This window comes from Telopea speciosissima, chromosome 11 (genome assembly GCF_018873765.1).
Source record: "Telopea speciosissima isolate NSW1024214 ecotype Mountain lineage chromosome 11, Tspe_v1, whole genome shotgun sequence".
In the NCBI taxonomy this organism is placed as follows: Eukaryota; Viridiplantae; Streptophyta; class Magnoliopsida; order Proteales; family Proteaceae; genus Telopea; species Telopea speciosissima.
In genome coordinates this window covers 8,919,043-8,933,851 of record NC_057926.1, presented here as the reverse complement: position 1 = coordinate 8,933,851, position 14,809 = coordinate 8,919,043, and the positions used below count along the sequence as shown (strand labels likewise).

At 38.7% G+C, this 14,809-nt stretch overlaps 1 protein-coding gene across 5 annotated transcripts in view; it reads left to right on the top strand.

Moving 5' to 3' along the window:
• LOC122645843 (protein RRC1-like) overlaps positions 1-14,516 on the top strand; it is a 44,290-nt gene extending 29,774 nt beyond the window's left edge. For 4 of the 5 annotated variants that reach the window (XM_043839236.1, XM_043839234.1, XM_043839235.1 and 1 more), the window contains 14 exons: positions 4,822-4,882; positions 5,341-5,481; positions 5,792-5,911; positions 6,029-6,194; positions 6,706-6,818; positions 7,058-7,129; positions 8,734-8,955; positions 9,041-9,099; positions 9,216-9,300; positions 9,422-9,559; positions 9,837-10,061; positions 10,141-10,976; positions 11,088-11,269; positions 13,762-14,516. In XM_043839236.1, the coding sequence (XP_043695171.1) occupies positions 4,822-4,882; positions 5,341-5,481; positions 5,792-5,911; positions 6,029-6,194; positions 6,706-6,818; positions 7,058-7,129; positions 8,734-8,955; positions 9,041-9,099; positions 9,216-9,300; positions 9,422-9,559; positions 9,837-10,061; positions 10,141-10,976; positions 11,088-11,269; positions 13,762-14,072 (2,731 nt within the window). In that variant the 3' untranslated portion in view covers positions 14,073-14,516. Of the gene's footprint in view, positions 1-4,821; positions 4,883-5,295; positions 5,303-5,340; positions 5,482-5,791; positions 5,912-6,028; positions 6,195-6,705; positions 6,819-7,057; positions 7,130-8,733; positions 8,956-9,040; positions 9,100-9,215; positions 9,301-9,421; positions 9,560-9,836; positions 10,062-10,140; positions 10,977-11,087; positions 11,270-13,761 lie in introns of those variants that run through there. The other variant, XM_043839238.1, reaches the window with a different exon arrangement.
• The last annotated feature ends 293 nt before the right edge of the window (positions 14,517-14,809 follow it).

The window sequence follows — 14,809 nt, the reverse complement described above, 5'->3', positions numbered from 1 at the left end:
GTTGCAATTTTTCCCTTCTTCTACTTCATGGCTTATCGATTCAGGTGCTTCATGTCACATGACTGGTAAGTCAAGTTTATTTTCTTCCATAATTTTCGTTCAAACCCTTTCCAATGTTATCCTTATTGATGGATCCTCTACTAAGATAACTGGTTATGGAACTGTTTCTCCAACATCTTCTGTGACCTTCTCTCCTGTTCTTTATGTTCCTAAATTACCTTTAGGTTTTGTATCTGATAGTCAACTTATCAAGCCCCTTAACTGTTTTGTAATTTTCTATCCTTCTTATTGTGTTTTTCAGGACCTTCAGACAAGTAAGAAGATTGTTGGAGGGCTTGAGCGTGATGGACTGTACGACCATACCATCCCCCATGCAATGGCATCTTCGGCTTGGACATCCATCCTTACCTAAACTCCAATTAATGGTCCCTAGTTGCAAGTCCACATCTCACCTTGAATGTGAGGCTTGTGAACTAGGCAAACATCATCGTGCCTCTTTTCCTTCCCACACTTTACCTAGAAGTTCTTCATTGTTTTCTTTAGTTCATTCTGACATTTGGGGTATGTGTAGAGTTGGTAATAGGTTAGGGTTTTCTTATTTTGTTAGTTTCGTGGACGATTATTCTTGCTCCACTTGGGTTTATTTGTTAAAAGACTGGACTCAATATTTTACTATATTTAAAATTTTTTATTATGAAATAAAGACTCAATTCGCTACATCCATTCAAGTTTTTCGTTCAGATAATGCTTTGGAGTACACTCAAACTGAGATTTCTGATTTTTGCCTCACACATGGTATTCTCCAAACTAGTTACTCGTACACTCCACAACAAAATGGGGTGGCCGAACGTAAAAATCGGCACTTACTCGAAGTTGCCCGATCTATTATGATTCACATGAATGTCCCCAAAACGTTTTTGGTGTGATGCTGTTCTTACTCCCTGTTATCTTATTAATCATATGCCATCTGCTGTTTTACAAAATAAAATTCCATTTCAATTTCTTCATCCTGATAGTCCTTTGTTTTCTTCTCCACCACGTGTTTTTGGTTGTGTGTGTCTTGTTCACATTCTTCATCCCGCCATTGATAAACTATCTCCTCGTTCTATTAAATGTCTTTTTCTTGGTTGTTCTCATACCCAAAAAGGATATAAATGTTTTGATCCCATTTCCAACAAGCAGTTTATTAGTGCAGATGTCACATTTTTTGAAAATACCCATTATTTTTCTTCTACTATACCATCTACTGTGAACAATGAAGATCCTCTAGGTCCACCCATACCTGTCACTATTCCTATTCATTCACCAATTCAATTACCCTCGTCGACGTCAACCACCGCCCTTACCTTCCACCACTACTCCTATGTCAACCACCATTGTTCCGCTACCTGTACCGGCTCCTGCTCCTGCTCCATTCATAGTTGTTAGGGTGCCTAGGCGAACCAAGGCGTTCGAGGGGATTAAAAATCAAGGGGACAAGGCGTTGCCTAGGTGACCAAGGCGACGCCTTGACAACTATGGCTCCATTACCTAGAACACCTACTATTCTGGTCTTGCCAAGTGATACAACGGATGTCGATCAGCCCGACATTCAATCTGATTCTGATGCTGCAGGCTCCATCGACTTACCCATTGCTGTTCATAAAGGTACTCTCGCTTGTACCCAAAAATCCTTAATTGTTTATCCTATTAAGCAGTATGTTTCTATTTCTCATCTTCCTTCCCATTATTTCCACTTGCTTCTGCATTGTCTACTAACTTTATCCCTCACACCCACCCTGAGGCATTCTCTCACCTTGGTTTCAAAGCTACCATGTGCATAGAGATGGATGCATTGTTATCTCGAAATACGTGGACTCTGGTTTCCTTACCTACTGGGAAGGATCTTGTTAAGTGTCGGTGGGTGTATACTATCAAATACAACCCAGATGGTTCTGTTGAGTGACTGAAAGCCCGCTTAGTTACTAAAGGCTATACTCAAATATATGGTGTGGACTATTTTGAGACTTTTTCTCTTGTTGCTCGTCTGAACTCCGTTCGGATCCTTATTTCTCTGGCTATTAATTTTGATTGACCCTTATATCAATTGGATATCAAAAATGCTTTTCTCTATGATGATCTTTAAGAGGAGGTTTATATGGATCAACCTCTTGGGTATGTTGCTCAGGGGGAGTCTACCAAAGTCTGCAAGCTTCATAAGGCAATTTATGGGTTGAAACAATCTCCAAGAGCATGGTTTGATAAATTCAGCTTCATTTTTACTCAGGTAGGATTCTCATAGTGTTATTTTGACCGCTCTATTTATGTTCGCCGTTAGAATTTAAAAGTGGTGGTGATGGTAGTGTATGTGGATGACATTATTTTATCTGGTACTGATGCTTCTGGTGTTGCCCAAGTTAAAGCACATCTTCATAGCACTTTCAGATGAAGGACTTGGGTGTTCTCAAGTATTTTCTTGGTAGTGAGGTTTTACGAAGCAAGAAAGGTATTAGCCTATCTCAAAGGAAATATGTTCTTGATCTTTTGACTGACACTGTGGAATGCTTGCTTCCAAACCAGCAGATACTCACATGGATCCCCATCAGAAACTTGGGTCCGTAGAGGGTGAGGATTTTTTAGATGTTCATCGATATGGAAGAATAGTTGGCAAACTCATTTATCTTATAGTCGCTCCTCTGGATTTATCCTTTGCTGTTGGGGTTATTAGTTAATCTATGCAGTGTCCAAAGAAAATTCATTGGGATGTTGCTTGCCGTGTATTGCTCTATCTGAAGAGTGCTCCTGGTAAAGGTCTTATTTATCGACCTAATCAGGATGCTAATTTGGTTGGATTTTCTGATGCTGATTGGGCAGGTGCTGATGGTGATAGGCGCTCTACTATTGGCTTTTGTACCTTCGTGGGTGGTAATTTGGTCACATGGAAAAGCAAGAAACAGTCAACCATTGCTCGATTAAGTGCTGAAGCTGAATTTCGAGCAATGACACATACTACAGCTGAATTGATGTGGGTAAAATCCTTGCTCCAAGATTTGGGATTTCCCATCACTCAGCCTATGCAAATGTTTTGTGATAATCAAGCCGCCATCTATATTGCAAGTAATCCTGTATTCCATGAAAGGACAAAGTACATTGAGGTTGATTGTCACTTTGTTCGGGATGCCGTTATGAAGAAGTTAATTGCTTCTCCGTTTGTCTCTACTACCAATCAACTTGGTGATATGTTTACTAAGGCATTGTGTGGACCTGCTTTTCATCGAAGTTGTACCAAGCTGGGTCTAGGTGATTTGTACATTCTGGCTTGAGGGGGAGTGTTGAAGTACTGTTCACATGAATAGTGATTTGGTTGATATGTGTATCTTCTATTTTCCTAGTCCTAGTTGGAGTCTTAGTTCCTAATTATGTCAAATCCTAGTTTCTTGTTTTGTAATGTGGAGTCTTAATTTGATTAGGACTGCCCTCTCCTATGTAACCTTTTATTATAAATATAAGCAAGGTGAGGGACACTGTCATATTCGACAGTTCTCTCCTCTTCCTCATCTTCTTCTCTTTCTCTCTTCTTCCTCCATTCTTGGTTCTGGTTTTCTTCATCTATACTCTGTTACATAGGAATGTATTTGGAGTGTTGTGTAATAGACGTAATCCTGAAAATTTTGTAGGACAACTATTCGACCAGCGATGATATGGACATATACAACGGAGGCCTTTGAATGCTCCAGTACGGAGGGTTGATTTGATTCAGATTGAAGGAGCTAGAAGTGCCAGTGGGTAGGCCTAAAATGACTCTTAAGAGAAGTGGCGAGGAAGGACATGCATAACTTAGGATTTGTAACAAGTATGAGTTTGAATAGAGCTGATTGGAGAAAAAGTATTACTGTAACCAACCCCATTTAGTTGAGACAAGGTTGAGTTAAGTTTAGTTATCATTTCGGATAATACATGGTTTAGAGATGTTGAGATGTTTTTTTTGTGTAGTAGTTAGATAATCCATTTTTGACTGCACTGGACAAGGAGGTTAGATAGGTTGATGGTATTTGGGGTGATGTTTGGATGCAGTTCTCTCATAACTCATAAGGAAGCAATATTTCGTTCTTGAAGGGGTAGTTAGGTGGTGGTGGTGTGGTGTTGATGGAAAGAGATTTGGTGGTGTAATAGTGGATGCATGGCCGTGTCTAGAGGATGGTTGCCTCTTTTCTGATATGTTTCTATTTTTTTGAGCGTACCCCCTCACAAAAAAAGTTATAGTTAATTGAAATTTGATGTCATTGGATTTATTGTGCTTTCTAGAATGATGTTTTCTCTGATGTTTTGCATGTCCTGCCCTGAACATTTTGATGTTAAGGAATTATTTTTCGGTTTCAAAGGTTTCTTTGGAAGTTAGAATTATGGTGAAACCTCCTTGTGGAGGTCCCTTAAAAAAAAGTGACATGGGGATGGGCCTTCTAGCAGTTGTGTTGTTTCATGTTTGTTTTAAGTTTTATTTTTTACTGAAGAGGCATAATTTGACTTTTGTGAAAAGCCCAATTATGCGGCGAGCGGGACAAGCTACCTCCGCCATGAATGCAATTGGAGCCTTTCCAAAACATTAAATAATGGTTTGCAAAAGAAAGAATTCATGATTCATTTGCATCCTGACATGGTCCTGATTTTATATGTTGTATAGTACTTCCATATCGTCAAGTAACCATATTTCTGTTTATGTGGAAGTTTGGTGCACTGTTCTTATGGAATCACTACACTATTTGGTGTAATATTTTACATATTTTTATCCCCTCGTTCAAATGAAAATTTTGTAATATGGGATTCTAACTATTCATCCAACAGATATGTTCCATCGTTCATACCACCTCCTATGGCAACCAAAGGAAAAGAACCTGAAAAAAAGGTCAGTATGCCTAAGCTCACTGTTACTTGTCATATCAATCTATGCTAGAAATTTTTTTATTTGATTTTATTTATTTATTTATTTTTGTGATGGAATAGAACCAGGGTCCACAGCCATAACACCAATAAAAACCTTTATTTTTTTTGGTAAAAACCACTATGGATCTTTTTTTATGAATGGTGAGATTGATATATTGAGGCCCCATGGCTGAATGGTACATCAATATACTGTTCTGGTGATCTTTGTAGAATACTAGAATGTGGGAGTATCATCCGTGACGCAAAGTGTAGTAAACTCTATTAGTTCCTACTTCTATAGATTCCAAAATAGTGGGTTCCATAGCCTTGGTTGCGGACCCTTGGTCTATTCTATTATGGTCCTGTTATATTCAAGTTCTTCTTCAAGGCCCTGAGGAAAAAGGTCATGTCCCTTCTCATATCTTGCATCTTAATTTGCAGAAAGAGGAGGAAAAGCCAAAGGAGAAAGAAAAAGGAAAGTCGCGGAACATAGATCACTTTATGGAGGAGTTGAAACTTGAGCAAGAGATGCGAGAAAGGCGCAATCAAGAGCGTGAGGGTCGCCATAGTGAGAGCTCTGCTGTAAGTAGTTTCTGATATTAACTTCGATTCTCTGCTATAAGAGGCATGTGGAATTTGGTTTGTTACTATAGAGCACATTTACTTTCACTCTTATATTAATTATTAACCTGGATTGTATGCTGTAAAAAGGAGGCATGTGGAACTTTTTTAATTACCCTGAAGATGTCAAAATCTACTTTTAACAAAGACGTGAAAGTTGAATTTTAACCATTTGTAAAGATTTTATCACATGGTAATATGCATGGGCATCCTTTTTTTGAAAGTAAACATCTTTAGAGCTTTATAGATCTGATAACTCTTCTTATTGCAGCTACCTTTCCGATTTGATGAGCTACCAGATGATTTTGATCCAAGTGGGAAGCTTCCTGGATCATTTGATGAAGGGGATCCTCAAACTACAAATCTTTATGTTGGGAATCTTGCACCTCAGGTTATCTTTCATTATTCTCCATCATCCTTTTCTGCTTTGAATCTTGCAATGATTTTGCACTTTGGAACCTTGAGGAATAATTATCTGATCCCATGACATGGTACTGGATCTTATTAGGTTGATGAGAATTTTCTTTTGAGGACTTTTGGAAGATTTGGGCCCATTGCTAGTGTGAAAATAATGTGGCCTAGGACAGAAGAGGAAAGGAGACGGCAAAGAAACTGTGGTTTTGTTGCTTTCATGAATAGAACTGATGGTCAGGCTGCAAAGGATGAAATGCAAGGTGTGGGTCTTTATAGTTGTTGGATGTAAAAGACACTCCTGTATTGTTGTTCTGACAGTTGAAACTAGGCATATAACCATACAACTTCTGAGATGAGTGCACAATTTAGCTAATCTTTGCCTGAGGATCGTTACAGCTCAAAATATAAAAAAATTGATGACAATGCTTGGTCAATTACTCTATGGTGGGAAGAGAAACAAGATGTAAATTATTTTTTTAATTGAATAGCTAGTGTTTTTGTGACTGAAAAATTGGCAAACTAGAATCAATTTCTCGAAGAATTTAAGTCAAATAAATGTTTTAATAGTTTAGTAGATGTCGAGAAGTCTTGCCTTTCTTCCTTGGAATATACAAGGATCTTGAGCCACTTAATGCTCCCACAGCAAAGATTCAAGTTTTCTCAAAGCTCAGTCAACCTTCTCTTTTTCTCTGCTGCTGCTATCTGTTCAATTTTATCATTGAGCAATAGAGGGACAAATTTGGGATTTTTGAACATTTTTTGATGCTTCAGGGGTTGTTGTCTATGAGTATGAGTTGAAGATTGGCTGGGGTAAGTCTGTCTCTCTTCCATCACAAGCCCTTCCTGCTCCCCCGCCAGGGCATATGGCCATCAGGAGTAAGGAGGTTAGTATGATTCATGATTTCATCGTTAACTAAGTTTATTTCCACTTTAGCTTTTCTTTCCAACTTCTGTCTTTGAATACTAGAGATTTGGTTTTGTTTCCCTTTTATTTTTTTTTTTAGGATAACTACGTTTCTATTCATTGATAATCTAAGAGCTGAATAAAGTTTTGTGCTGATATATATGTTCTTGTAAGACATTTTCATGATGAAGTAGCTTATTATGGAATATTGTGTGACAGGGTGGTACTGTGATCTTATCTGGTCCTGAGGGCCCTCCAGTTACGTCTGTTCCTAATCAGAGCTCTGAGCTGGTAGGTCAACTAACCTTTGTTTGCTCTCCCCCTCTGAATTCAGTTTGTGATTAACTTATTTTATTATTTTAATTGAGGGGCCACTTCTTTTTGTAAATTTTTTATCTTCCTTGGTTTGGATTGCATTAGTCTTCATTCTCTTGTATCCCCACAGGAAAATAGGCCTGATGGAGTCTTTTGGTTTATCAATGGGCTCAACTGATGCAGAATTCCATCAAGAAGAGAAGATGGGCCTGTTGTTTTGGGTTTGGTTTAGTGTATTGGATCCAAATCATCCAACTGAATCTATGGTTTAAGTTTTGTTTAAGTTAGGCTTTATTAGACTGCCCAATGGGTTACATGGGCCATGAACTTAGTATTTTTGGGTTTACTATTGCAGTGGGCCAATCCTATAAGCCCAAATAGTACAGATTTAAGTCCTATACAGGATTAAGTAGTTAATTTCAATTTTGGTGTTTATCGTTTGTTTTAGAAGATTTGGAGGAGATTTACATGGAGGATATTCTAGAAGATTGAATGAAGATTTGCATGGGCCCTATGTGATTTGTGTGGAGAGGAGATTATCTAGAAGATTGCTGGAATATTCTGTTATATCTAATAATACTTTAGTTTCATTTTTTTTTTTGTGTGTAATGGGTCTTAGTAGTTAGTCAATAACTACTTAATAGTTAACTATTTTCTGTTTTCTCCTTTGTGTTTTAGCAACTAGATCTTCTTTCTATATCGTTTTTTGTTTCTCTAGAGTTGCTATTTTATAAGCTACCTAGTACCAAGACTTGCTATTCTTGTAACACTACCATAATTTTATAATACAAGCAAGGGGAACACATGCCTTGCGATTATGAGTGATTGAGAAACTTGTCATTTGCTCTTTGGGTTAGTGGTGATGCAGCTCCAGCTCTATTGTAGTGATGCAATAAGTTGGGATTGGTGGTGATGCTCTTCCTGTAGGCCTAATAGTGATTCTAGGTCATATCCCTTTTATTTCTACTTTCTATGTATATAATAAAAGGGGTGCTGTTCTCTGTCCAGGAGCGCACGGGGGCGCAGGCTGCGCCCAGACTTATGGGGTGGGATGCGGCGGTCATTTCGGCCATTCAGGGGGCTGGGGTGGTCATTTCGCCCACCCTCCATATGTCTGGGCGCATGCTGTGCCCCCAGTGCAGAGAACATTTCCCCATAATAAAAAAAATATAAAAAAATGAATTGTTATAAAATTCTGTTATCAATATTGGTTTGCCCCTATATACGATCCTGTTGCAATTAATCTATTGCTGACTTTACTGGTTTGAGATCGATTCTGCATTATCAAGTAATCTCTCAATTGTTTGGTTGGCTGATCAATTCTGCCAATCAGTCATAAGCTAGGTTACGCTAGAAAATTCAGTCCTGATGGGCGGTTTGCATCAGGGTTTGGAACTCTTTGGAAGCTCATTCTTGTTTTCTCTTTAATTTTAAACATGGTAATGATACATGTGAAGACAAGGAATCCCTAGAAGCTTAATTTTTATCTTTTTCCTATTCACTTTCATCCCTTGACAATCAGATATGTTGAATTGATTTGTCACTGTATGTGTTCCTGATGGCTTGATTTTGATTCATAGGTTCTTACTCCTAATGTTCCTGATATAACGGTTGTTCTGCCGGAGGATGATCATCTCCACCATGTGATTGATACAATGGCTTTGCATGTTCTTGATGGAGGATGTGCTTTTGAGCAAGCTATAATGGAGAGAGGTCGTGGGAATACACTTTTTAACTTTTTATTTGAACTAGGGTCAAAGGAGCACACATACTATGTTTGGAGGCTGTATTCGTTTGCTCAGGTACATCTTCTTGTGTTCCTGATTGGACATAATTTTTACCATGCAAATGCAGGGTGACAAATTTCTTCTGGTTGTGCAAATTTAGGGTGATACTCTTCAGAGGTGGCGAACAGAGCCTTTCATCATGATTACTGGAAGTGGGAGGTAATGCTTGTGTGCATGTTCTTTTCATACCAATAATATAAGTCAGAGATGGAAACTTGAGTCAGTTTACGTATTATGTGATTCTATTTTTTTTTTGTTGTTTTCCCTTTATTCAGATGGATACCACCCCCGCTGCCGGTTACAAAGAGCCCAGAACATGAGAAAGAGTCTGGCACTACATTTGCTGCAGGAAGAAGCAGGGTGGGTGTTTGATTTGGGTAGTGGATTTCAGTTATGTACTCCTTAACTTATGTTTCAAAAGTATCCAATTCTTAAATAGTTTTTATGATTCACTTGTTTTGTTTATAATGAACTTTGGCAGCGTGTAGAACTTGAACGGACATTGACAGACACCCAGAGAGATGAGTTTGAAGATATGCTTAGGTCTTTAACATTAGAAAGGAGCCAGATAAAAGAAGCCATGGGATTTTCCCTCGATAATGCTGATGCAGCTGGGGAGGTATTGGCTTCTAATTAAAGCTTGGAGTTTATGGTGTTTGGTTTGACTCCTATTAGTAATGCATTTTCACATTATTTAGCTATAAATTTTGAAATTATACAATTCAATATTCATCTTTGTTTCATGATACTTCAATTTGACACTGCTATGTTGATTGAGATTATGTTATCATTTTCAGAAAATAGCAAAAGCTGCATATCACTTTTCCCTATGTAACTATGATGTCGGGATTTATATTTTATCTTGGTACTCACATTGTTTACTCTTGCACACGCAGATTGTTGAGGTTCTTACTGAATCCTTGACACTTAAAGAGACACCTATCCCAACTAAGGTTGCAAGACTCATGCTCGTTTCTGATGTCCTTCATAACAGTAGTGCTCCTGTAAAGAATGCATCTGCATACCGTACAAAATTTGAAGCTACCTTACCTGACATAATGGAGAGCTTCAATGATTTGTACCGCAGCATCTCAGGAAGGATCACCGCCGAGGCCCTTAAGGTATGCCTTACTTGGGAATTATATCTGTACTTACCGGTCTGCTTGTTTTTTCAAACACTTTCTTCACCGGGTTCTGCAGGAACGGGTTTTGAAGGTTCTTCAAGTGTGGTCAGATTGGTTTCTCTTTTCAGATGCATATGTAAATGGGCTGCGGGCTACTTTTCTTCGACCTGGTAACTCTGGGGTGTTACTTTTTCATTCAATATGTGGGGATGTGCCAGAAACTGAAGGTAAAAAAGGATCTGAAGATATAGCTTATGGGGGTAAGCTCAACCAAGATGCTGCATTAGCAATGGGGAAAGGAGATGCAATGAAGGAGTTGTTAGGTCTCCCACTTGCTGAGCTGGAAAGACGATGCAGACATAATGGGCTGTCACTAGTTGGTGGTAGGGAGATGATGGTTGCACGCTTGCTTAGTCTTGAAGATGCTGAGAAACAAAGGGTTTATGAACGAGATGATGATATGAAGTATGGGTCAAGCCACTCAAATTCAAATAGATACTCCAAGGATGACACTGGCTGGAGTATAAATACTGTTGGTCATAGAGAAAACAACCTTGGAACAGAACCAGTGAGCTCTTCAGGATGGACTCATTTTGAGGATGACAAGTTGCGATCTCAAGACAAAGGTTCTTCTGCACCTTTCGCTCCAACCCTTCCTATTCCAGAGCCAGAACTAAAACTCTTTGCAAAGAAAGGCATATCTGATCCTGTCTTGCTAGTTTCTAAATGGGCTTGTGAGGATGATGGCAGTGATGATGAAGATAAGAGCAATGCTCTGGGTCTGGGTTTGAGCTACTCCTCTTCTGGAAGTGAAAATGCTGGTGATGATCCTCGCAAGGCTGATGAAGTAGAGGTTGCAACTGATGTAAATATTCTGTCACATCCTGACAGTGGCATGAGTGAAGAACAGAGGTTATATTATCTTCTGGTTTAAAACATTGTTTGGTTTAATAGCTTTAGTAGCTATAATTTAGCTGCACTATGTTAGTAGAAATGATGCTTGACTGTTAATATGTTCTGCAGGCAAAAGTTGAGGCGTCTGGAGGTTGCTGTCATGGAATATCGTGAGTCACTTGAAGAGCGGAGTGTCAGAAGCTCAGAGGAAATTGAGAGAAAAGTGGCGATCCACCGGAGTCGGTTACAAGCAGAGTTTGGATTATCAGATACAAATGAAGATTTTTCGGGAAATAGTAGGCATTCATCACGTAAGCATGCACATAAAAAATCCTTTTGAGGATTTTAAAATGTCAAATACCTTTGCATGTTGCTGAAAGTATAGGTCACTGTTTTTTGCTTCTTGCTCAACAACAACAACAACAACAAACTCGGCCTTATCCCAACTTAATGGGGTCGGCTACACGGATCCAAACAAAGAAAGTGGGGAAAGCAGAGTCCTAACCAAAAAGGAGAGATGAGAAATAAAAAATGGAAAAAGACCAATGAAAGTTGGGAAATAAATAGAAAAATGAAAGATGATGATAGTAAGAGGAAAGAGGCACAACCCAGCACGTCAGGAGAATCTCAGTTAAATGGGGTCTGCTACATGGATCCTTGCCCTCCAATAGGCTCTATCCGAGGTCATACTTGGTACAAGACCTAGACTATGCATGTCCTTCCTCACCACTTCTCCTATGGTCATTTTAGGCCTGCCCCTAGCTCTTTTAGGTCCTTCAGTCAGAATCATATCACTCCTCCTTATTGGGTGTCCCTAGGCCTCCGTTGAGTATAACCATACCATCTCAAACAACTCTCTCGGAGCTTGTCTTTGATCGGGCCTACTCCCAAGTCTGCTCTTATATGTTTATTCCGTACTTTATCCTTCTTTATTCTTCCACACATCTATCTTAACATCCTCATCTCTACTACACAAAGCTTATCAATATGAAATTTCTTAACTTCCCAACATTCTGCCCCATACATCAAGGCCGATCGTACAACAGTCTTATAGAACTTTCCTTTAAGCTTTAAAGGAATACATCGGTCACACAACACTCCGAACGTACCTCTCCACTTCATCCATTCACTTTGCTTCTTGCTCAGTTATTCTATCATACAAGGTTTGCGAATCTGGTTAGGATCTGTCAAAGCTGGTGTGAATTAATATTAGCTACGTGAGCTCCAGAAATTTCAACCAAGCATCAGCCAAATGGATCTGCCAATCCAGACTTATCAGATACCTCGATTCTTGTGTTCTGGGCATTTCAATTGCTTTGATAATTTTTCCATGGGCATTCTTGTAGACATCTCTCCATTCTCAGTTAACACTCTGACTTTATGGATAAGGGTGTGTAGAAATTCTGTATTTTGAATCAATTCCAGGTTCATTTTGACACTAATGTATATTGTGCAATTGAGGACTCAGTTCTAAAAATTGTTCGTAATGGCTTCCTTGTGGAGCTTCATGCATTTTCAGCTGATAAAAATGTCTTTAACTGTAAGAGCTACCCCAGTTTGCTGTCCATCTTAGAAACAAAAGCTGTTCCCACAAATTGGCCCATTTGCTGTTCCCTTTTGGGAAACCTGGGTGCTGACCTATTTTACTCAGATGACTCGATCAATCGATAACATATTCACTCCTAAAAGTTTTGTTTCTGATCAGGAAGGGGAAAAAAAGGTGTATGGATAGAAACCTGTATCTGGGTGAGGTTCAAGATTTCTAGTTCACTTAAGGCTTTGTTATTACGGTAAAAACGACATAAATGGAAAATCTTCAGGTCAAACCAGTACAAAAGTGTAGACTTTACATGAAAATTTTTCTTTTTTACATGATTTTTACTTGGAAACAAAGGGGCGAAAAAAAGAGGAAAAGAAGAGACAGTTTGGCTCTTATACTTGAAAGTGTAGGTACTTAGAGCTACCTTTTTATTTATTTTTTTAAAAAATACTTTATATTTTTGTGAATAATGAAGGCGTTATTGTGAAAAGAAAGTGGATGAAGAAGAATGTATGTCTCAAGCTAGTATAAAAAAGACGAAACATGGCCTCATAGGACATTTCAATTTGAAATTTGATCTTCTGAAGCATTAGGTAGTTTGTGATTTCGGTGATTGTTGTTGAGAAGATGTGATTTCTACATTGAATAGGGGTTAAAACAAAAAGTGGAGTGGCTAAGATTTGTAAAATGCATGAATTGGCTTTTTTTGTCCTGTACACTTGCTCCAAATGGTTCTATAATGATAGGTATGTAATGTACGGTTGAACACTTCCTTTGGAAATTTTCCTTTTTCTTTAGTGATTTTCCTGTATGATAATTTTGAATATTTTTTGGTGAACCACTGTGAGACTTCACAAAGCAATGGTTGAACTGGGCAGATCTGAATCTGGTTCTCAAATTATGTTTTACTTGCTTGAATTTGCTTTGGTGTTTTCCAGAACTCAAAATTATACATAGGCTTCTTTGGCCTCCATACATTTGCCATCTGTTTAATATTCTAACAGTCGTAGCATGTAAGTTTACTTCAGTCAGTCCCCTAATGGGACGGTTTTCAACATCTTTTTAGTTATAGAGATACAGTTCCTCAGGTTCCTTGCAGGGTCCTAGTGTAGTGTTGTCATGTCTTGCATATTACGATCTCATCCAGATTTACTTGATTTGCTTTTAATCATGTCAAATTGTTAACAGAAGCCTCCCCCCTCCCTGGTGTAATGATTAGTTATGGTTGGGTGGAAGGATCTAATCAAACCTTTGATATTGCAGAAAGGTCATCACTGGAGACGAAGGACAGGCGAGATGATTCCCGTGATTCTACACGGAAGCGACGTCGCAGCCAGAGTCAGAGCCAGAGCCATAGCCGAAGTCCGCAGCGCAAGTCTTTGACTAGAGATAAGGAAAGGGATAATGACATGGATAGGGATTGTGAGAGGCCCTGTGATAAAAATAAATCTCACGACCTTGAAAATGAAGGGGGAAGGAGGGATCGCGAGAAGAGTGGAAGCAGGGAGAGGGATGATCATGATAGAGATAAAGGCAGAGAAAGAGACAGGGATCGACGGAGAAGGATGAAATGAAATGGCTGCCATTATTGTCATGTTTTTTTTTTTTTTTTTTTTTTGGTTTTTCCCTCCAAGGTTAAATTATGCCTGTAAGAGAAATGTTTGGACTACAAGAGTGAGAAAGGGGTAGTGGGTCATTGGAGTTACATTTTCTTGTATGAGGTTTGCAAAGGAGAGATGCACTGTTGAAGCAATTAACTGCATTTTTTGCAGGGCACTAGTTCTTTCAAATGAGGTGATGGTTTGAGGATCATGGGAACCATTTGAAGATGAAGGGAAACCTTGGTTCAAGGTTCACGGTTTCTCAGTTTCAGATGGCCTTAAAAGCATTAGTTCTTAAAATAGGTAAAGATCTTGGAGAGAACATTTTTACATTCTCTTTTTCCAATGTTTTCTATTGGAATTATGTTGTAGGTAGGATTAATTGTTAACTAGTTAATTAAGTTTCATGAGGGATTGATGATAATTTTTTTGTATATTATATAACTGCTAAATACTTGCTAGTCAGGTTCTGTTATTCTACCAAAAAAGGTTCTGTTATTCAAGTTACACATTCTGTCGATTATTCGTGATGTTCTGTTTTGACAGGATCCGTAAATCTAGAAGGCTTTCATGTAATTTTTTTGTTGGATGAAAAGTCATGTAATTTTAAAGCATTATGTTTCCTTTATGTCTAGCTGAGAGTGCCTTCTCTTAGTGAGTTCGGATCTGGTCCTGACATAACGGAGAGGAGTGGCCCTCACCATATGGGA